Source organism: Gadus macrocephalus, chromosome 16 (assembly GCF_031168955.1).
Source record: "Gadus macrocephalus chromosome 16, ASM3116895v1".
Lineage (NCBI taxonomy): Eukaryota > Metazoa > Chordata > Actinopteri > Gadiformes > Gadidae > Gadus > Gadus macrocephalus.
The window spans coordinates 17,925,815-17,944,880 of NC_082397.1; the positions used below are offsets into that span (position 1 = coordinate 17,925,815).

The following is a 19,066-nucleotide window of genomic DNA, read 5'->3' on the forward strand; positions in this document are numbered from 1 at the left end:
AAAGCCACAAAATCTATGAAAAAAGAAAAGCGATGTTCAACCTACCTACCTTTATTCACAAAGGTGACTACATGCTTAAACCATGGGTGGCACATGGTTAAATATACCCCCTTCGTTATATATTTCAGATCTAAAGAAGTGGTGTTTTAAGAAAGGCTTATAAATAGGATTTGAATGTACTGTGTACTGAGTATACGTTGGGCAAGGTATGAACTGAGGACATGCTGTTTTGTGCGCATTTTAATCATTCTCAAAGAGATTGCTGGCAAGGCCTTCAAGTGTAGCAGGTACTTTAGTCCTGTATGCCCGGTCAGGATGACCCTGGGAGAGGACGCGTCAGTTCACAATAGTATACTATAATAGTCACTTTTACCCAGAAAGTAAAATTCAAGCACAATTTCTTGCCCACATATAAATAATTACCTCCTTCTTGTATTCTAATTCATGCATACATTTCAAATGGTTGTCATCTGAAGACTGAAGGTGATGTTATTGTTGTGAGTTTAGAACAGCACATATCTCGGTATCCATGATAACAAGTCTGAAAGTTAATAATTATGCAATAGTCAAATTGCTTTCCTTCATACAAAGCCCTACAGTGTGGATTTCACAGCTAGGCTAACACTCTGCAGGTTAGCATGTACATTTGTACCTACCAACCTTATCAAATCCTTCTAAACTAACAATACATGTCCATAGGGATACAAAAGGATATCTGCATTCTAAGCAGGTGACTCATTGATATGTTTGAAGAAGGAAAATCATTACCTTCCAACACCATGCACACATGCAATCATTGATTATGTTTTCCTCTAGGGCCCTGGAGGCCTTTCAAAAAAAACAGGCGTTGGATAACTCAGACCGAAACCTTGGAGTAACCTTTGTATTCTGAATTCTTTCGCTGGGTGGCTGAGTGGAACACACAGTTGCGGAAGTATTCTTGCAAACACAGGAATGCGTTTGATTTAAAGATCAACAAGATATGCGTGTGTTGCTGACAAGTTACTGGAGAAGACTGCACCCAAAACTGGATGATGACAGCTAGATAAGGGAGTATGATTGTCTATCCCCAGACTAATATCAGGCAAGCCCCCAAAATGAAATATTTTAAGTACTCATGTCGTTGGATTTAAAACGTAAATCATTTACAATTCCAGTGTAAAACAGAAACAATATTAATCATAATACAACTAGTGAAAGCTTTATACAAGAGGTTTGTTATCAAAAAATACGTATCAAACACAAGCCTAATTTCTAACCCCTAACAACAACATCCTCAAACATGACTCATGGATCACGACATCATCATTCCTCCTCAAACCTCCTCGCCTTGTGGATCTAGGCCATTGGTTCTCAAAGTGCAGCCCACGGTCCAATGGCGGCCCGCAGAGACATTCCTGGTGGCCCACAATGATTTTATTTTTTTTAAATAAATAATAATAAAGAGAAAAATCGACTCTCTCTAGCTTTCAATCCTGTTACATTTGTTAGTTTTAATCCGACTGTACATTACTTTGAAAGGATGAACCTCATGATTTAGACCTCACTTGACCTCACTCCCAGAGGTCCACGATGCAATGTTTTTTTTCACCACTGGGATGCTGACGGCGGTTTCCCGCCTAATTCTTTTTCCTTTGGCGGCCCTCAGTCAAATTTTGGGTTCCTAAATTGGCCCTCAGCCGTCAAAACTTTGAGAACCCCTGATCTAGGCCTTCACACTCGACAAAAGCCAACGCAATTTAACATGGCAGCGGCTGTTCAGTCATGAAATGATCGAAACCCTACAGAAGCACAGACAAAAGCAGATCAGCCTTGCTGCACACCTCCATTATAGACCTCTTTGTGTGGAGATGTATAAAAAGGTAAAATACGTGACTAAATGGAAATACTTTCAATTATTACTGAGAGGCCGGATCGGCTTGCAGCGAGTGACGTGAGGCAGCGGCGTTGACAAAGCGGCCTCCGGTCCGCAGAGAGAGCGAGGCTGGAAGGCGGACAAAGCCTCGGTCTTCTTCACAGGCTGCGTGGACAGCTCGGTACAGAGGGGACAGATGAATGGAGAACACTTTGCTATTCTGCCACGGTGGTTTATGAAGGGGTTGGGTTTCAACTCTCTCACGCGGCTCCACGGATGTACCCCGGTTTGGTTACGTGTACAGTAGCCAACGAGTGTCCCTCGCCGGTCCAGCAAAACACAAGTCAAAGATGTAGCCCTCACAGCTAGGGGAGATTGTCCACGTCTGTTTGGAGACGTGTTGTGTAAAAACGCCATGTGGGGAGCACTTATGTAGATTTATGAATTAACTCATAGGCATGGCAATCAAAGACCTGAAAAGATGTAGAATGTTATTATTTTTCTTAAGAGTGGGAGCTCCTAAATTAGCTACTGTTTTTTCAAACTAGGCGTTGTGTTCATTTGGCCATTATTGAGTGTTTGAATACTGAGGCTGAGGCACAAACGATGGGGAGTTTTGCTTTAATCAGAATTTCTACTGAAATCGATTGCAAACATTCTCAGAGCACCAGAGGATTGACAGCTAGTCTACATTGTCCACAAACTAACAGCAACGACACGCACCATTCCAACGTACTAAGAAAATCCATGCTTGCCGGCCTGCCGTAGGGCTAAACATAAAATAATTATGATCAATAGAACACCAAACGCCTGTTTGGTGCAGAGGCAAGGTCAAGTCAAACACAACACAGCCAGACAGAAGCACGGATGCATGGAGAGACAGCAGTCTCGTGGCGGACAGAGAGAAGGCTGACTTGGTGCTGCTATACATCCTATCCTATCAGCCGCGTGCACAACAGGAAACAGAGCGACGCAGTGTCCTGTTCGCCTGCCAAAGGCCAGGGGATAAAGGATCCTATGTGCCTTTCAGTGGGCCCCGCAAAGACTTTTGTGCAGACACACAGGTACAGGAACAGAACACAATCAGGCATTGTGTGCGTTAATGGATGTGTTGTTCGCCCAGATATGTTTATATGTTTACACAATCTGAATAAATGTCTTAAAAAAAAATAAGTTCCCGTTTAAGGATACAGTAGAAACAGGTGTATGGTGTTCCCATATGTTGTTTTACATATTTACTTGTCACATGACACGAGGCCTTTCGACTTCATCGACGATGACTCAACATGTGAACGGCTACATAATTCCAGAAATAATGTGATTCTACTCTGTCCCAGATTCATTGGTTTCAATGGAGCGCCGGGACTGGAATTGTATTGTACATTCCCCATGTCCCCGCATGGATCAATTCCCCTGGTTTCCATATTGGTGTTCTGTCCTCACATCACCCCTCAGAGTCCCGTCAACATGGCTTTAAACAATTTGAATGGGTTATCGGAGGGCCAACATTACATAACAACGCCTTTTATGAATAGAGAAACAATCTCAAAATCGGGTTATAAAATAATTAAAACTTTGATATGGCGTGCTGGGGAGCGGTGGTGCTGATGTACTGATGTCAGACCAGGGTGCAGTGTAATAACTCCCCAGTGGTCACCTTCATGGGCTCAAGGATATCTAAAGGATAAGCCTGTGAGGATATCCTTCTCCCACTGATGGGTAATTGTTCATTATAAATCAATGTTGAGGGACGGATGTCCCTGAAGGGTAACTACAGGCAACAGCCTTTTACAAGAGTGTGAATAACAGAATTACGTGAACGCCGTGTGAAACAGTCACAGAGGCCCAGTAGCACAGTATTTACCTTTACCATTTTTTTCCTACATTTACCAGAATCCTTGAACTGTTTATACGCCCCTGTTTTCCAAAAACATGAAAAAAATACCTTTTGAAAATGCTTCTCACCACTCCGTTGAATTTATATTGTTTTTCCTGTAAGCCATTTCATCGACTTGCCGCCCAAAAGATATTGCCCTCCTCGAAGAGGGCATGCTCCAGGTGTGCCCCATCAGCTCTTCCCTGTCCCATGAGGGCTTTGGAAAGTGTATCCCTGTTCATACCATGGTTGGGGACTGCAGTCTATATCTCATTTGAATGTGGAACATTGGAGTCCTTTGAGACAGTAACCGTGACAAAGGGCTTATATAAATAAACCTTGCCATGTCATTCCTTAATAGGCACACACGCCATTGTATGTACCTCAGCACAAACTGAAAGGTGCGCAGATGTGTGGTTACACAAGCACGGAAATAACACATCATTCTTTTATCAATCAGCTATTGAAGCTCGCTGCAGGTTGCAATCGGGGCAAATTTAGAGGCAGTGCATTCTCCAAAGTAATGGCTGATCCAGCCAATTCTATATTAATCTATAACATATTATTATTAATCATATTATTCATAGGATCATTCAAGCATACCATATAAGACTGAACAAGTTCATGTAGGTTCAGGAGAAAAAAAGAAAAGCATAGTAGTTAGACTCTCTTCGCTTACCTTGGTTGTGTCGTCATGGGAACGTTGGTAGCGTTTCCAGCGGCAACCGTAGATCCCGGTAAGGCATGACAGACATAGCTGGCGCTCATAGACCTGCAGGGGTTGGTGCTTCACCATGCTCCTTCTGTCAGTCCTGGCCCCGCCCCCAGACCTCTACCATCCCACTGGCAGCTCGGGATCCTGATGGAGAGAGCGAAGCACGACGTCATACTGGAGCCAGGCCACAGACATCCATATAACACAGCAACATCATGAGTTATCCCCTTTGTCGCCAGAAAATGTATGTCTGATGTAATACCACACATGTTTATAGATATACATCTCAAAGTGATACACCTAGTTGGATGGTTGCAATGCCACTTTGAATGAATCCAACAACCATTCAACCGTCTATTTTGATGATACTCTGCTGTTGTGACCGTTTTCATAATTATTATTTGTTCAAAATGAAATAGATTGCTGTCTGTCTGAGATGTTATGTTGTTGCTTACTGCTTGCCGCTGCCTGCCTTGGAAAGGACACTCTTGTAAAATATTTGTGACATACACCGAGGCAGCAACTGCCTTTTCCTTATCAAATCCCAAAAGGTGCTGGAATACTAAGATAGGCTGCAAAATAAGGTATTCCGCTACTGCCCTACAGCCCCGGGCAAGTTTACCGCCCTGTTGCATTTGTAAGGGATTATCCTGGCTGTCAGACAGCTTTTCAAAGGGTATATCCTGGCTCACGCTTTGCTCTGAATTATAATCCACATCCCTGCACTTCACAGTTGCAGTGTAAGCCACAGGCCTCATTATAAGGTCACTGAAGCGAGGACGACACCACACGCACCCTAGGGGGCTGCCACACGCCACCTAGGTGGCTTTGACTGGGCTCCCCCAAAATCCAGGACACAGGGCGCTGATGTTGAAACTGGTTCATGCTTAGAGTTTAAAAGACAATGGTACATGCAGAGGGGGATCCCTGCTGCTATTAAGGGGATATCCTGAGTGTGTGCAGGCAAGGCTGGTTTAAACTGTGCACACTTATTGCTCAATGGGCAACAGGTGTGCAGCCTCCCCCAGCCCCTAATCAGTCTGACTGGGGCCAGGAGAGGCCGCTTCAACCAGCCGTCATCCACACACACACACACACACACACACACACACACACGCGCCAGTCACATAACTATGTTTTACATAAGCCTGGCAGATGTATGTTTGTCCTTTTGTGTAAATGCAGAATATTGAAAAGTGTAACCATGAGGAAGGCCTCATAATGTGTAAAAGCATTGGTCCAATTAGAAACGTCACACTAGGTTTTATATTGTGCCATCAATAACCCACCAATAAACTGTTCAATGTAAAATGTTATAAGTGTATGGCTCTTGCCAGTGGTAGAGTGATATCGCAACAATCCATATGTTTGAGATGATGATGGCTTCGAAAAGGGGTGCAAAAATAAACTAAAATCTGAACATTTGCTTTCAATCACATTCATCTAAGCAAGACATATTTTGGGTTTTATGGGTTAATTCAATTACTGTTGATTTGAATAGCCCTTAATCAGAGGTACAGTCTCAAAGGGCTGTCAAAATAGTTCTGATTCTACCAGTCCTCAGACCAGCTGAGCGCCGCTGAGGTCTGGCCCCCTGATATCAAACACATGGAGGAGGAACCGCACCTTCCCCTTTGATGGCGAGCCAAGGCTCAAATTAACGCCCTCCATACACACTGCCTGTTCCCAGAGACAAACCAGCCTGCTGCGAGCGTATGGCGTGCATGTACCAAGGACACAGAAGGCAAATTAAATCAGGAACATTAACAATAACCGTGCTGAAGTGGGCTCCAAATTCAAAGTGCCCGAGTACAAATACAAACATCAGCATATCAAGCAGGTCCTTGTTTTGCTGTCGGTGGCAACACTCAAGGAGAAAGATGAAAAGCACAATTATGTCCCTCTTGAAAAAAAGGCCTTCATCATTATTTTAAATGGGAGTTAACCACGTTGGGTGATGACGCCACCAGTGCACCACGGTGGGGTAAATAAGGTGCTCTTTACCGACTCACCCTCTCCTGTCGACGCTGAAGTCCAGGCCAGAGAGATGGAGGGCAGCTTTGCATCGTGAGCTATGGAACAACTTCCTAAGAGACGTCCCTGAGTGCGAATGAGGTGCTCATGCTCCTGCTCGTGCACTCCGTAATTGAAAACAGGTCAGTGAACATGAAGCTCAATGACCTACTGGTGGACGGCCTGGCGGTCCGTGGGTAACTTCATACCACTTTTGTTATGAACCAATCACAGTTAAATGACACGGGAAAGAGGGGGGGGGGGGATGAAATGAAATGACAAATACACAGTGATGGCATTACAGCTTCCCTGGCTGTTGTCAGGAGTGTGGGGGTTCCGTCCTCCAGGGAGCCTGTGCACAGCCGTCTGCAGGCCCACACATCACGACTCTGTGGGATCGTCAGGACATGTGGGCTTTATCAAACAAGGCATGAATACCTCAAATAGAAACCTGGTTGAACCTGCAAACAGGATCAACAGTGGAATGCACACACACACACACACACACACACACACACACACACACACACACACACACACACACACACACACACACACACACACACACACACACACACACACACACACACACACACACACACACACACACACACACTTCCTTTTCAATGCTGATGTCTCCCAGCAAGCTTTCTGTGTCTTAGTCAACGTGTCTTAGATGTGAAGCGCACGAATCACCCGTGCAATCAACAGCTCAAGCTCTGGGCAGCCGCTCATTAGCGTCGGTCGCAGTGCACCGACTTCCTGTTATTAGTGAAACCATTCTGGGTAGGGGCGGGCCGGCCCCCCTGGGGGCCATCAAGATCTCAGCAGCAGGACCTTTCAACAGACCAGCACACAAGCGGCAGCAAAGTGCTGCTCTACGCTGTGAAGAAGCATTTACTATGCAGATCATTTATTTATTACAATGGCTTTGCAAAACCAAAGGATCAAAATAAGGTTGTAAGTTGTGATGGTCCTAATAATTTGTTAAATACATCTGCGTTGTACATCGGGGGTTTGTCAGTGTGAAGTTATTTAAAGTAATCAGAGGGTGAGGATTCTGTGGTTGCTCATTCTCTTGAAAGAATACAATCAATATGCATTGCTTGAAGGCTGAACGAACAGGGACAAAGACTGCAAAGCTACATTAACAATCACCACACCATTTAAGAGCATCCATTGTCAATGTCAAGCAAAGTAAATCGCCAGTTGCATAATAACAACACTGATGGAATATGAGCAGCTATCTCCAACCATTCAGCGACCCAGCATCACGCAGCCCAGCTAGCTAGGATCTCCTTACACTGAGCAGGGAAGAATGAGAAGCCGGAATGAGTCCATGAGGTACTTTTAAAGGCACCAGGTAGTTTAAATACCGTGTTTTGGTGACTTGGAGCCCATGATGATGGGCCCTTTCAGCCACTCCAGCTTGATATATCTGAGGAACAAATTCCTGTATTTTCAGAGTGAGGTAGTGAGTTGTTCACACAACAAACAAAACCTCACTGTATTGATAGAGAGCAGACCCATATTTTCACAGGTCGGAGTAGGGCTACACTGTGCAGCACCAAACCAGTCTAAAGAAATGCACCAGTTAGTCTTAACTAGTATAAACTGGGTGTGAAGTCTGATATTTGGCAATGTGAAAGTCCAGGCCCAGATAAATAAAAGCCATTCATAAACGTGCAATACAAGCATGCCGATATATATATGTAACTCTACGGGACATCATTTACTTAACCATGGAAAAAGTAGTAAACTTCGCAAACATGAAGCCAAATTACGATCCATAAATGCGGTGTACATTTTCTCTATTGACTTCGGCATGGATGTGTTTATCATGGATTACCCAATGACTGCTGAGCAAAGGTCATGTGACATAGCGCGTTCCCATAACAGCAGCTCATCAGGAGCTGTTGATAGGACCTGTGAGGGCATGCTCTACGAAGCCTCCACGAAGCAGAAAGACAAACCGGGCCGTTGACAACCGCTTCCTGGTCGCAATTTGCTTGTGTTTGCCAGTGGCAAGTAACTACCACTTGCAGCAGCGCCGTCAAGTCATCACTTGTGGATAAATTACTGTGTTTAGACCTGCATCCAAACGGCAGGCCAACCAACGTCTAACCTCAGCAATGTGAAACATATATAAACAAGATTCAATGCAGGAAAAACAGAAATGGTCACACCTGAGAACCACTGTTCTGTTTGTGATCCTTAATATTGGCAGCACTATGCGCCACAAGAAGACAAAATCATCACCAAGATGTGTTATTTTATATTACTGTTAATAGAGGAATCATTACCAGCCCATGGAACCGAAGACAAAGATCACACGTCATGGTGTCTCAACCAGGGCTAAATGCAACACGTTGAGAATTGTGTTAAACTGAAATTGGGAATGTGTCTTGGGGAAGTAACCCAAGGAGTTCAGTGGCATTTCTGTCCCTCTCAATGGCAAAGCATAATAGACACTGGACCCTGGTGTGTGGTGATTGGTGAAGTGATGGGTTGACAGATCTGCATTCATCCTTGATGTTCCCCCAAAAGAGAACGCTCATGTTTCTCTGTGTCACTCACGCAAACAAAAGCTCTAGAGGAATCCACACACAGAGCAGAATAAACACCCACTATGTTTACATACATGTGGTCCAAGAAGAGACCAACTCGTCTCAAAGAATAGTGTTTCTGTTCCCTGCAGTCCAGATCTATCAAAATAACATGTTCTTTATTCAAGCAAGATAGGAAATGAGGGTGCAATATTATATTAATGTATTGAACACCCCTGATATTACTAAACAATCAGTAATGTAGGTGTATAGTCATAACAAAAATACTGTAGTCAAAATTAGCTATATAAAATGACGGAAACAGGGAAAATCAGCAAAAGAAACCCAATAGAAGAAAGTAGTAGAAGTAGAAAGGAAAACGATGGAAAACCCAAACCCTGCCCTGTTCTCGGTTTCTGCTGCCTTATTTCCTCCTATCAAAGAGACAGGGAGGAAACGCTTCAGCAGTTTCCCCAGCAGGATTGGCCCTCCCTGAACGGTGAGGAGGGAAAAGGCCACGCAGCAGCTGACTGCAAAAACACCAACAAGGCCACCAGGGATCCGTGAGAAACACAACTTGGAAAGAAAAAGATTCACCAGAATCCTAAAACCAAAAGAAAAAAAAAAAACACGCTCGTTAACAGAAAACCAGCCACCTAACTACAAAAAGCCAAAAGGCATGTTAGCAGCACATCCCCAAATATCAAGTATCCATCCTTCCTCAGCCCCCTTCACCACATGACGTGGAACCAGTTCTCTCTTCCCGTCGTCCTGCGAAGTCACGGCTGGACATGATGACAGGAAAAGCTTGGCTCTGAAGCGGGGGGGCTAGCGCGGCGGTGGGGCACGCAGTGTCCCAGGGAGTTAACGCGGCCGGGCTGAGGGCTGTGAGCGAGCCGAGAGGCGGGCCGGGGGGGAGCCCATCTGACTCAGACCCCATGACTCAGGGCCTCACTAGCTGACCACTGACTGGAGTTCATGTTGTTGTTGTTATTGTAGTTTTATCATCTTGACTCCTTCGGAATTTATGGCACTCAAGATTATAAATAAGATAAATAAGTTAAAAAAATGTGTGTGTGATTAGGGAAAAGTGCCTTTAGCGGTTACGGTTGTGATTGTTTCGTTAGATAAGTGTCTGATGATTGATGTGATGATAGAATGGGCTGCTTGCCAACACAGACTGCTGACAGCGCTGCCTTCTCCCCTGGTACCCTCACCATAAGCCACAACCTGCAGAGTTTCTGGAAAACCTGGAATCTGAAGGCATGCTCCAACTGGCCAGGATTATCCTGTGTAGGCGTTTTTTCTCGCGGTGTGTGTGCGCGCGTGTGTGTGCTGCACCTGCCATTTACACTTCATTCCTCAACGTTTAACTTATTCAGCAAAAATAAAGAAGTAGGAAAAGGATCCCAGTAAAATGGATAAACTATGCATGTTAAGGAGCCCTATTGAGGTGCTTCAATCACACATTGTTTAGATGCTGTAGCACTGATTCCATCAATCATCTTCATTAAACACAACAAAAATAACCAAAAGTTGAAAATATCAGTAGAAATGTTTTTTCAGCTAATTAACTAAATTTTTTAAGAATTGTACAACTTATTATGAATAAAACAAACCCTTGAATCCCTAGTGCACCTTGTGTTGAGAGTCTGCAGTGATTATGCTGATTGAGATCGCTGCATGTCTTGTTGAGTGTACAAATGGATCTGGGGCCGTTGCTTGCAGGAATCATCGAGATAATTAAATTCAATCGTTTTTTTAGCTGTGACGACCCGAGCTGAAGACATGGCTGTTATATGCTGAAAACAAGACTGTGGCTGTGTACTGCAGAAATTTTCGATAATAGCTCTCGATAATTTTCTCACCATGTGAACTGATTATAAATCTGTCACTAACAGTAGCGTGATTACATTTGATGAGTTAGAACCATAAAAAGATTCAATAAACAAGACGGTTTCTAGACATCAACCACATTTCCCTAATGAGTGTTGCCGTTGCAAGGTAAGAGCAGAAGATTCATGTTATCAAATCAATCAAAACAGTGTGACACGATCCCTAAGCATGTAGGTTTTAACACGCCAACCAAACGGCTTTGGTGTGCCTGCCAATGCCAACACATTTTTCCCTGGACAATCTTGAGATTTATATCTAAATACATAAATCTCCCAAAACGTTTGAAAATTGGGTGCAGCTTTGCAAAGTTTAAAGGAAACCAAGCAAAAATCTTCAGTGATCAGCTTTGAGAAAAACAATCAAATTGTGTTTAAGTTGTTCCTCCATCCGCTGCTGAGAATGCATAGTGGTACTGGTACAGTGCACTAAATTCAATTTCCATATTAAATCAGGCCTAGTGTCGCGCTTCGGCCAACCCCCGACCGCGCAGAAAGTAGCAGAGGATCCATCAGAGTGGACGTTGATCACGCCCAAATAAGGGCATCCAGGGAGAAATTCCAGCCTGCTGCAAACCCTCACCAGGGTTTTTTCTGTATACGCTCATGTCAGAAAGGACGACACCAACGCTAGAAGCCAGTCAGTTTAAAACATGGATCAGTCACATAAACAAATTAGGGGTAAGGGCCACTCCAGTGGTGCCGCTAAGCACAGCTCCGTAGTTCTGTAGGTTCTTGACCGGTCTGGAGCAAAACCACAAATTACAGCCACTTGAGAACCAAAAGGGAACTTGCTGAGCCATAGCATTAGGGTGATCTCGTTCGGTGTTAAGTTTATGATTCTATGCCCAAATAAAACAACAGCATGGACTTACTTAGACCCTGAAGGACGATTACGATTTAATTGGACAAATTAAAGTTAGAAACCAGCGTGGGGTTCAGATAATTGAGTTGTTCATGACTCACAGATTCAAAAAAGTCCTCAGCGGAGTCTTCTGATTGGGTCGCTAACTCAAAATGTGAGAGCCCTAAGCTCAGACGAAGGTGACCCTTAAGGGAAGTGTACGACATGGATAATTGGCGGTACAAATTTTCCAGGATCTCGATCCATGGCCCCTTTCACACATGACCCCGAAGCAGGAAATGTTCCGGAACATTTGTAAGATAAGCTGCATGTGTGACAGAGACCTTAGAGTGCAGCTCCTCAACGCTACTGGCCTTGATCACCTGGGGGCCATCTTGGTTCCATATTGGTTCTAGATGCTTGCTGGGTGAATAATGCCCATGGTATGCTAGGTAACAGCCTAGTGAATGTCAAAGAGATGTGGTATTTTTACATACAGTATATGTAGTAAATGTCAGGTTGCTTTCCCTGGAACGATGTGAAGTCCAAATGCAAAATGTGTTTGCTTGATTGTGCCGATATTCACGCTGTGGAAAGTCTAGACACAAGAAAACAACCCATTGAATGAATTGCTCCGTATGCCACCTCAATACGTTTTCCGAACCAATTCTCCCTTGAAACGTTGAATATTATGATTCCAAAGACTACCTGTATTTTCAATATGTTCAAAAACAATATATCAAAGAGCTGCATACAGAAAGGTGTTCATGGCGCACATAATGAATAATAGTTCACAATAAACCTCCAAGCAATAAAACTGCGAGAAACAGTTACTGCAAAACTTAACCTAAAAAAAAGTATATAAAATCAGACTAATAATCACTCACACGATTCAGAAACCCACCAACATGTTTAATGTCACATTAAACACAGTAGAAGCCTCACACCCCCACAATGCCCTCGCTTGCTGCCAGCCCATGCTACTGACACTGAGATGTAAACGATGTAACACATTGCTGCCAAGAGGCCCGGCTGTCTACAACCCTGTGACCAGCGGCTACAGCACAGAGCGGCAGTCTTTAAAGATCTATACAAACTGAACAGGAGAGACGACGTATAATGAATGATATTCATTAACTGAGACGGTAGTCATCGTCGCACTAGATACAACCATTACAAGAACGTATTATACTCAAGCAACAGAACAACCATCGCACAACATTATAGATAGCACAATACTTGCTGTATAATAGTTGAGCCTTAACCCAAAACAATCCCAAACTATCAAACCGTGTGGGGTGGTAGAGAAAGATCTGCCGAGACAGCTGTAAAACCATGAGGGTAACAGCCCAGGGGAAATTTAGCTCACTGAAACCAATCTTCATTAATCTTTGAAAGTATTCTGTCTTGGGAAGGAGTCTATGTCCTACTTTAAGAATACCAAGCTTAAATAGAGTTGTTGAGTTATGATGCAGTGGTTTATAGTGCCCTGGTTTACCGTACACATTTTGTCATTAATTAATGTTTTTTTTTGCTACTTTCTTTCTGGAGGGTAAAATAAGCATCTATGGCCTAAGAGGAGAAAATACATGCCTGTAATTCAAATTCAGTCATACTGAAAGGCAGGAGTGGATTGTAATCTATAATCTAGTTTCACATAATCAGATTTGTATTTTATTTTTTAAGTAGCACCTGCTAACGGGAGGGAGGGGGGGGGGGGGGGGGGGAGTGAAGTCGTCTAATCAGTACTCAGTTGTCTTTGACCCAGGGAACAGACTTTGTGCTTCCAGTCACAGGCTAATGGACGGTAGGTAATGCACTTGGCCAGGGTGGAGAGATATTGGCTCCCAGTCTGATGGTTTTAAAACAGAAGGACGTTTTATTTGATGCTCCTGGGCACAGTCTGAGAGATCTGAGCAGCAGTGCATTGAGCCTAACAATTATGTGAAGGTTCATCTATCTTAACATGAATTAGGCTTATAAATATGATGGCTTATACATCATTTGATGGCCTGCACTAAGAGAATTTAAATAGTGCAGATTACTACACTCTTTTTAGAGAGACTGCTTAACTGGAGTGGTTCTTAACCGTCGTGAGTTTAAGATTGACCAAACCATCAGGAGTTGATGACCAAAGCATTGGTTCCAACCCTTGACTTTAGGTGTACCAATACATCGTCATCAGATCTTTGGCGGACCTCCTGATTGGCAAATGTTAGAACGAAAAAGATAAATACACATGCAGTGGCTGTACAAGAAGGGCAAGCGCCCCCTTTACACACGAGTAATACTGCAAGAAGGCCAGTTAGAAACAGTGGAAAGAAAAGGTCAGCAACACTGCTCATGCTCCGGGTGTGTTTATTTAGCCAACACAAACTAACACAAAACATCAATGAAAGACACAACAATGGAAATAATATGATGGAATGCAGAAATCAACTTTTTTTTTTTAAATAAAGCAATAATACTATATTTACTGAACAATATTTATTATAAATCTACTTTCAATTATACAATTTTTCCAACATACCACTTCAGCACCGTTGAACAGCACAGGATGAAACTGTCCTAGGAAGAAGATCACAATCTACCATTTGCTCAGTAGACGGTAGTGGCGGTGGTGGTGGAGGAGGAGGGAGTACCAACCACAGAGGTGTCCCAGTCCAACTCCTTGCTGGTGAGGAAACAACGTCTGTGCACGGCGCTAACTCCCACACATCTAGCCGAGGTGCCAAGTCGAGGGCGGATCATTAAAACGTACAGAGAAAATACACAAAAAACACAAGCACAAAACAGATCTCGCCAGGCTCGTCTCGCACACATGAGAAACTGTGACTACGGCTGGGTTCCAGACTCAGGCTATCCCCAAGAGACGGACACAGCCGGGAGTCTGAAGGGGGGGGGGGGGCGTTCCCCGGGACCGACATGAAGCGGCGGTGGCTGACACTGATCAGAGCCGCTGCTGAGCCCCGAGGAAAAGTTGCAGTTGCGGACCCGGAGAGGGAAGGCTAGAACACAATTACAGTTGCCATGATACACACTTAAACCATCTCAAGTGACTGAGACAGCCCCCGGATTGATGTCGAGCAATGAGGTGGGCCAAAAATGGCACTCTATTTAATCACAGCAGGAGTATTTAATCAAAAGTTAATGAAACCTTTCCAGACACAAAGAAAAAAAAAGAAGAAAAAGGGAATCGGCAGACTTGCAGTTTAGCAATGCGCTTGGAGTGCATCATAACCTATAAGTCATTCCCCTGTACTTAAAGAAGGAGTGATTTACAGAATGTGCTGGGACTGAGGCCAGCTTCTCTTAGTCGTCCCAATCACTGCCAAAATGAGATGTGTTCTTACAAAAAGCAAGTAAGTAATTCTCTTATGAAACCAAATGGTGGCTATCATCCCTGTTGTCAGGGTGATATAGATTTCAATTGAATCCTTTTATATATATATATATATACACATATATACACATACACATACACATATATATATACATACATACATACATATATATATATATATATATATATATATATATATATATATATATATATATATATATATACATACATACATACATACATACATACATACATATATATATATACACACACACAGTATGTATATCATTGGAAAATGTGTCTCTTACTCACAGGCGCTTTAACACTTGTATAACTGTGACTAATGCGAACGACAAACCGCCAGCGCAGACAATAAACATCACATATAGGAGTCCTGTGTAAGAGTTGGCAAATTGAAGATAAGACTGTTTGCTGTTCAGTAGGAACACAATGCTTGAGGACTGTGCAATAAAACCAAAATTGAAATTGCATGGAAGAGGCGGGGCTACGGGGGTCACAAGGAAACACGGAACAAAAGGGGTGTGTTTCTGTGTGTGTGTGTGTGTGTGTGTTTCAGTGTGTGTGTTTCTGTGTTTCAGTGTGTGTGTTTCTGTGTGTGTGTGTGTGTGTGTGTGTGTGTGTGTGTTTCTGTGTGTGTGTGTGTGTGTGTGTGTGTGTGTGTGTGTGTGTGTGTGTGTGTGTGTGTCTCTCCTCTGAGGAACCTCCTCTCGTTAAATGAGGTTCTGCAATTTTAAAGTAGCTCTCTCTATCACCCCCATCCTTGCAGACACCAGCTGTATTCATTTTTAAAACCTAGACACCATAGCCTGATGATGTTGTTCCTTCATTCAATGAGCAGGTGCCTTTAGTGAATCTGGAAAATAGCATATTCTTCATATTTAGCCTTACTTAAAAAAAATTGCTTTTAGAACATTTTCTATTTTCTTCTCAGATTTAGGCAGGTTAAAATGCAAAACCGTCTTGGTTTCATGGGGGTATTGTATTTCCCCCCCTTGTACTTCTCACTAGATGCAGAAGCTTGAGTCCTTCACAGAAGGCCGCCCAAGAATGTTGAGTGTCTACATCAAGAGCCCCATTCAGCATCTCAACCGTTGGCCACTCAAACACTCACATAAATCAACTTTGCATTTATTTGTTCAATCATAGATTGTGTCAGCGACGGCCAGAATTATGAAATGTTTAAGTGTAAGGGGTGGAATTATACAGCCATCTGCAACCTCTCAATAAGTTTGGCAACCTCAGTCCAATGTTTCATAAGAGAGAAATAATTTATTTCAAGGCCCAAAATGTTTCAATATCCCGGCAGTGTTGATATTCGGTAATATAAATTCAAAAAAAATCGATTGGACATTTTGCACGTATAAAATAAATACCCATCATAACTTGTGCAACTGCTCTTGGATTTATGATGTCCGACACTTTACAGGGTCAGGCCGACCACACAGAGTCCACTCCGGCGTTGTACGTGCTGTTTGCTCTGGATGACCAGCAGAGCCATCAACCATTAACCCGAGCCTTCAGAAGAAACAACAATCATATTCTCAGTCCATTCTTCGGAGTCCCTCAAGATAAGATCAGATCTAGCGGATGTCTGCCTCTCCCCCCACTGCAGCTCCCCCTCCCTGCTACAACAAGTTGACAGAGCTTTTCATGTGGGGGGGGGGGGGAAGCACCTGCGGAAACCATCAAAAGAAGAATGCGACACCACAGGTTCACGCGTCGTGCTTCACATGACCCAAACATTCGGGCCGCCCGCGCTTCAGAAGTGACCAGGCCGAAGCCTTCCCCTCCGACCGGGGCCCTCTGCACATGAACTTTTGTTTTCACACTGCTCCTGTACTGTTTTTCGCTGAGGGGGGGGGGGAGAACAACAACAATGGGCCGGCGGGGCATCATGTCTGGGGAGCTGTCTGTATACCGTAGCCGTCTGCCTGCACGGGGGCTGGGGGGGGGGGGGGGGGGGGGGGGGCCGGGGTAGGAGGTAGGGGAGTTATATTGGGATTGGCTCCTAATCATAGGTGCTGGGGCGGCCGGCAGCAGTGGGAGGAAACAGCTGACACAGGCATCTGTGGCATGCAGCAAGCCTGGATGCGGGAGGGACAGTGTTGCCCTGGCGGAGGAATGGACCTCCCTGGTTGGGCTCTCTTTATTACTGAGCAAACGAGAAAGAAAAGCAGGTAACGGACGTCATGTGCTGTTGCCATGTCAGGGATGCGGATTCATTACCACCAGCACCATCTGTTTTGGGGGCAGGGGGTGACGTGGGTACGTCACCACTCCTATAGCCCTGTCCTGTACGTAGAGGTCGTCGCCGGCTCTGATTGGCCTGGCGGGAGATGAAGTCGTGAGACGCAGGCAGTTCTTAAGGACGATTTATAGCTGATGTGGACGTGGAAACACACAAAATAACGTAATAAGCGCCTACGTACCAGTGCACGCAGGCAGGTGTAAACAAAAAGGTTACACATAATCCATTTGATTGTGGGTGTGGTTCAGAGGTAAAACAAGCACAAAAAGGGCAAATGTATTGTGTCAACACTACCTTCAAATGTTGGTGTTTATATAACTGCTCTTACACACAAGTCATCACAGAAACCTGACGACCATACGTAAGGTGGACCTATAGCATGCTCATCCAATGAATGACAGACATACACAACAGTGACTATAAACCAAGCTTTAAGGAGGCACAAGTGCGTTGCACTCTGACAGCCTCACTTTATTGCTTCCACAAAAGTGTGATACCGATCAAACTAATACAGCATGTATAGCAGCAAATGTTGGAGAGCAATGGGAGAGGATAAAAACAAATGAACACTACCATTGAATGGGTGACTACTCTAGTTAGACCCCAGAATCAAATCATAAAGCCAGGGAGGGATGTGTGAAAAGGTTCTCATGACCCTCCCTGCTGCCAATGTAAATGGTCAGAATCCTGGCAAGGCTTCGTGTACCAAAACAAGTGGGCGTGCTTTCCAGTAGGTGTTTTGCCTGAAAACATCTGTGACATAATAGCTCGGTGCCTCCCAGCCTCTCTTGACACCCACACTTTCAAGGGTTTCAAAGCTACGCTCTATTTTAAGCATTGACAAGCAAAAAGATATGGTCTGTCCGAGAGCTAATGATGGATCGATGCTGTGATGACAAGAAGAACAAGTCTGACCGGTATAATGAATAAATAATCAATCCGATCATAAACAACATCGTTGGACTTCACGACTGGTTTCGAAGTCAATGAACTCACGGAACAATAAAAACCAGCCGCCTGAACGCTGATTGGAGGATTCAATGGTGTGTTTGTAACATCATCATCATCATCATCATCATCATCGTCATCATCCTGGTGGGACATGAGGATGGGATTGGATGGATGAGACCCAAGCAGGAATGAAGGACGAGAACTACAGAGCGTCCCCCCGCTCCCAAAGCTTCCACAGCTCCAATGGCGTCCATCATGACCCAGGACGTACAAGGAGATCCCCTGGCCCATTGCGGTACATTGGGAGCAGGGGAAAAGTTTGGGCATCGGCCCTGTCTGTACACAGACCCACAACAACAACACTGTCATATTTATTTGCATTCTACTGTCAGCAACTCTGTTTCCCTTGGGATCAGCCATGTAAGCCGCATAGACTTGGCCTCAGTGTTGAGCAAGGAACTGTACAGTGCAAGTCGATAAAGAGTTTATATTAGAGTGCCGGCTCCCAGCTCTGCTGACTCTGGATTCATCATTCCATCTTCATTAGTGGAGCGACTGATAAGAGATTATTTGCCTACCACAAGTCAAAACACTTAAGAGTCTTTGCATTCCCAAAGGGAGGGTGTGTGTGTGTGTGTGTGTGTGTGTGTGTGTGTGTGTGTGTGTGTGTGTGTGTGTGTGTGTGTGTGTGTGTGTGTGTGTGTGTGTGTGTGTGTGTGTGTGTGTGTGTGTGTGTGTGTGTGTGTCAGGTCATTCTATTTA

The 19,066-nt window shown here is 44.2% G+C and overlaps 1 protein-coding gene across 5 annotated transcripts in view; it reads right to left on the minus strand.

Moving 5' to 3' along the window:
- gdpd5b (glycerophosphodiester phosphodiesterase domain containing 5b) overlaps positions 1-19,066 on the minus strand; it is a 39,813-nt gene that overhangs the window by 19,865 nt on the left and 882 nt on the right. For all 5 annotated transcript variants that reach the window (XR_009529489.1, XR_009529490.1, XM_060074147.1 and 2 more), the window contains exon 2: positions 4,411-4,590. Coding sequence is in view for 3 of the 5 variants with exons in the window: in XM_060074147.1 (XP_059930130.1) it covers positions 4,411-4,527 (117 nt within the window). In the remaining 2 variants the exon portion in view is untranslated. The remainder of the gene's footprint in view (positions 1-4,410; positions 4,591-19,066) is intronic.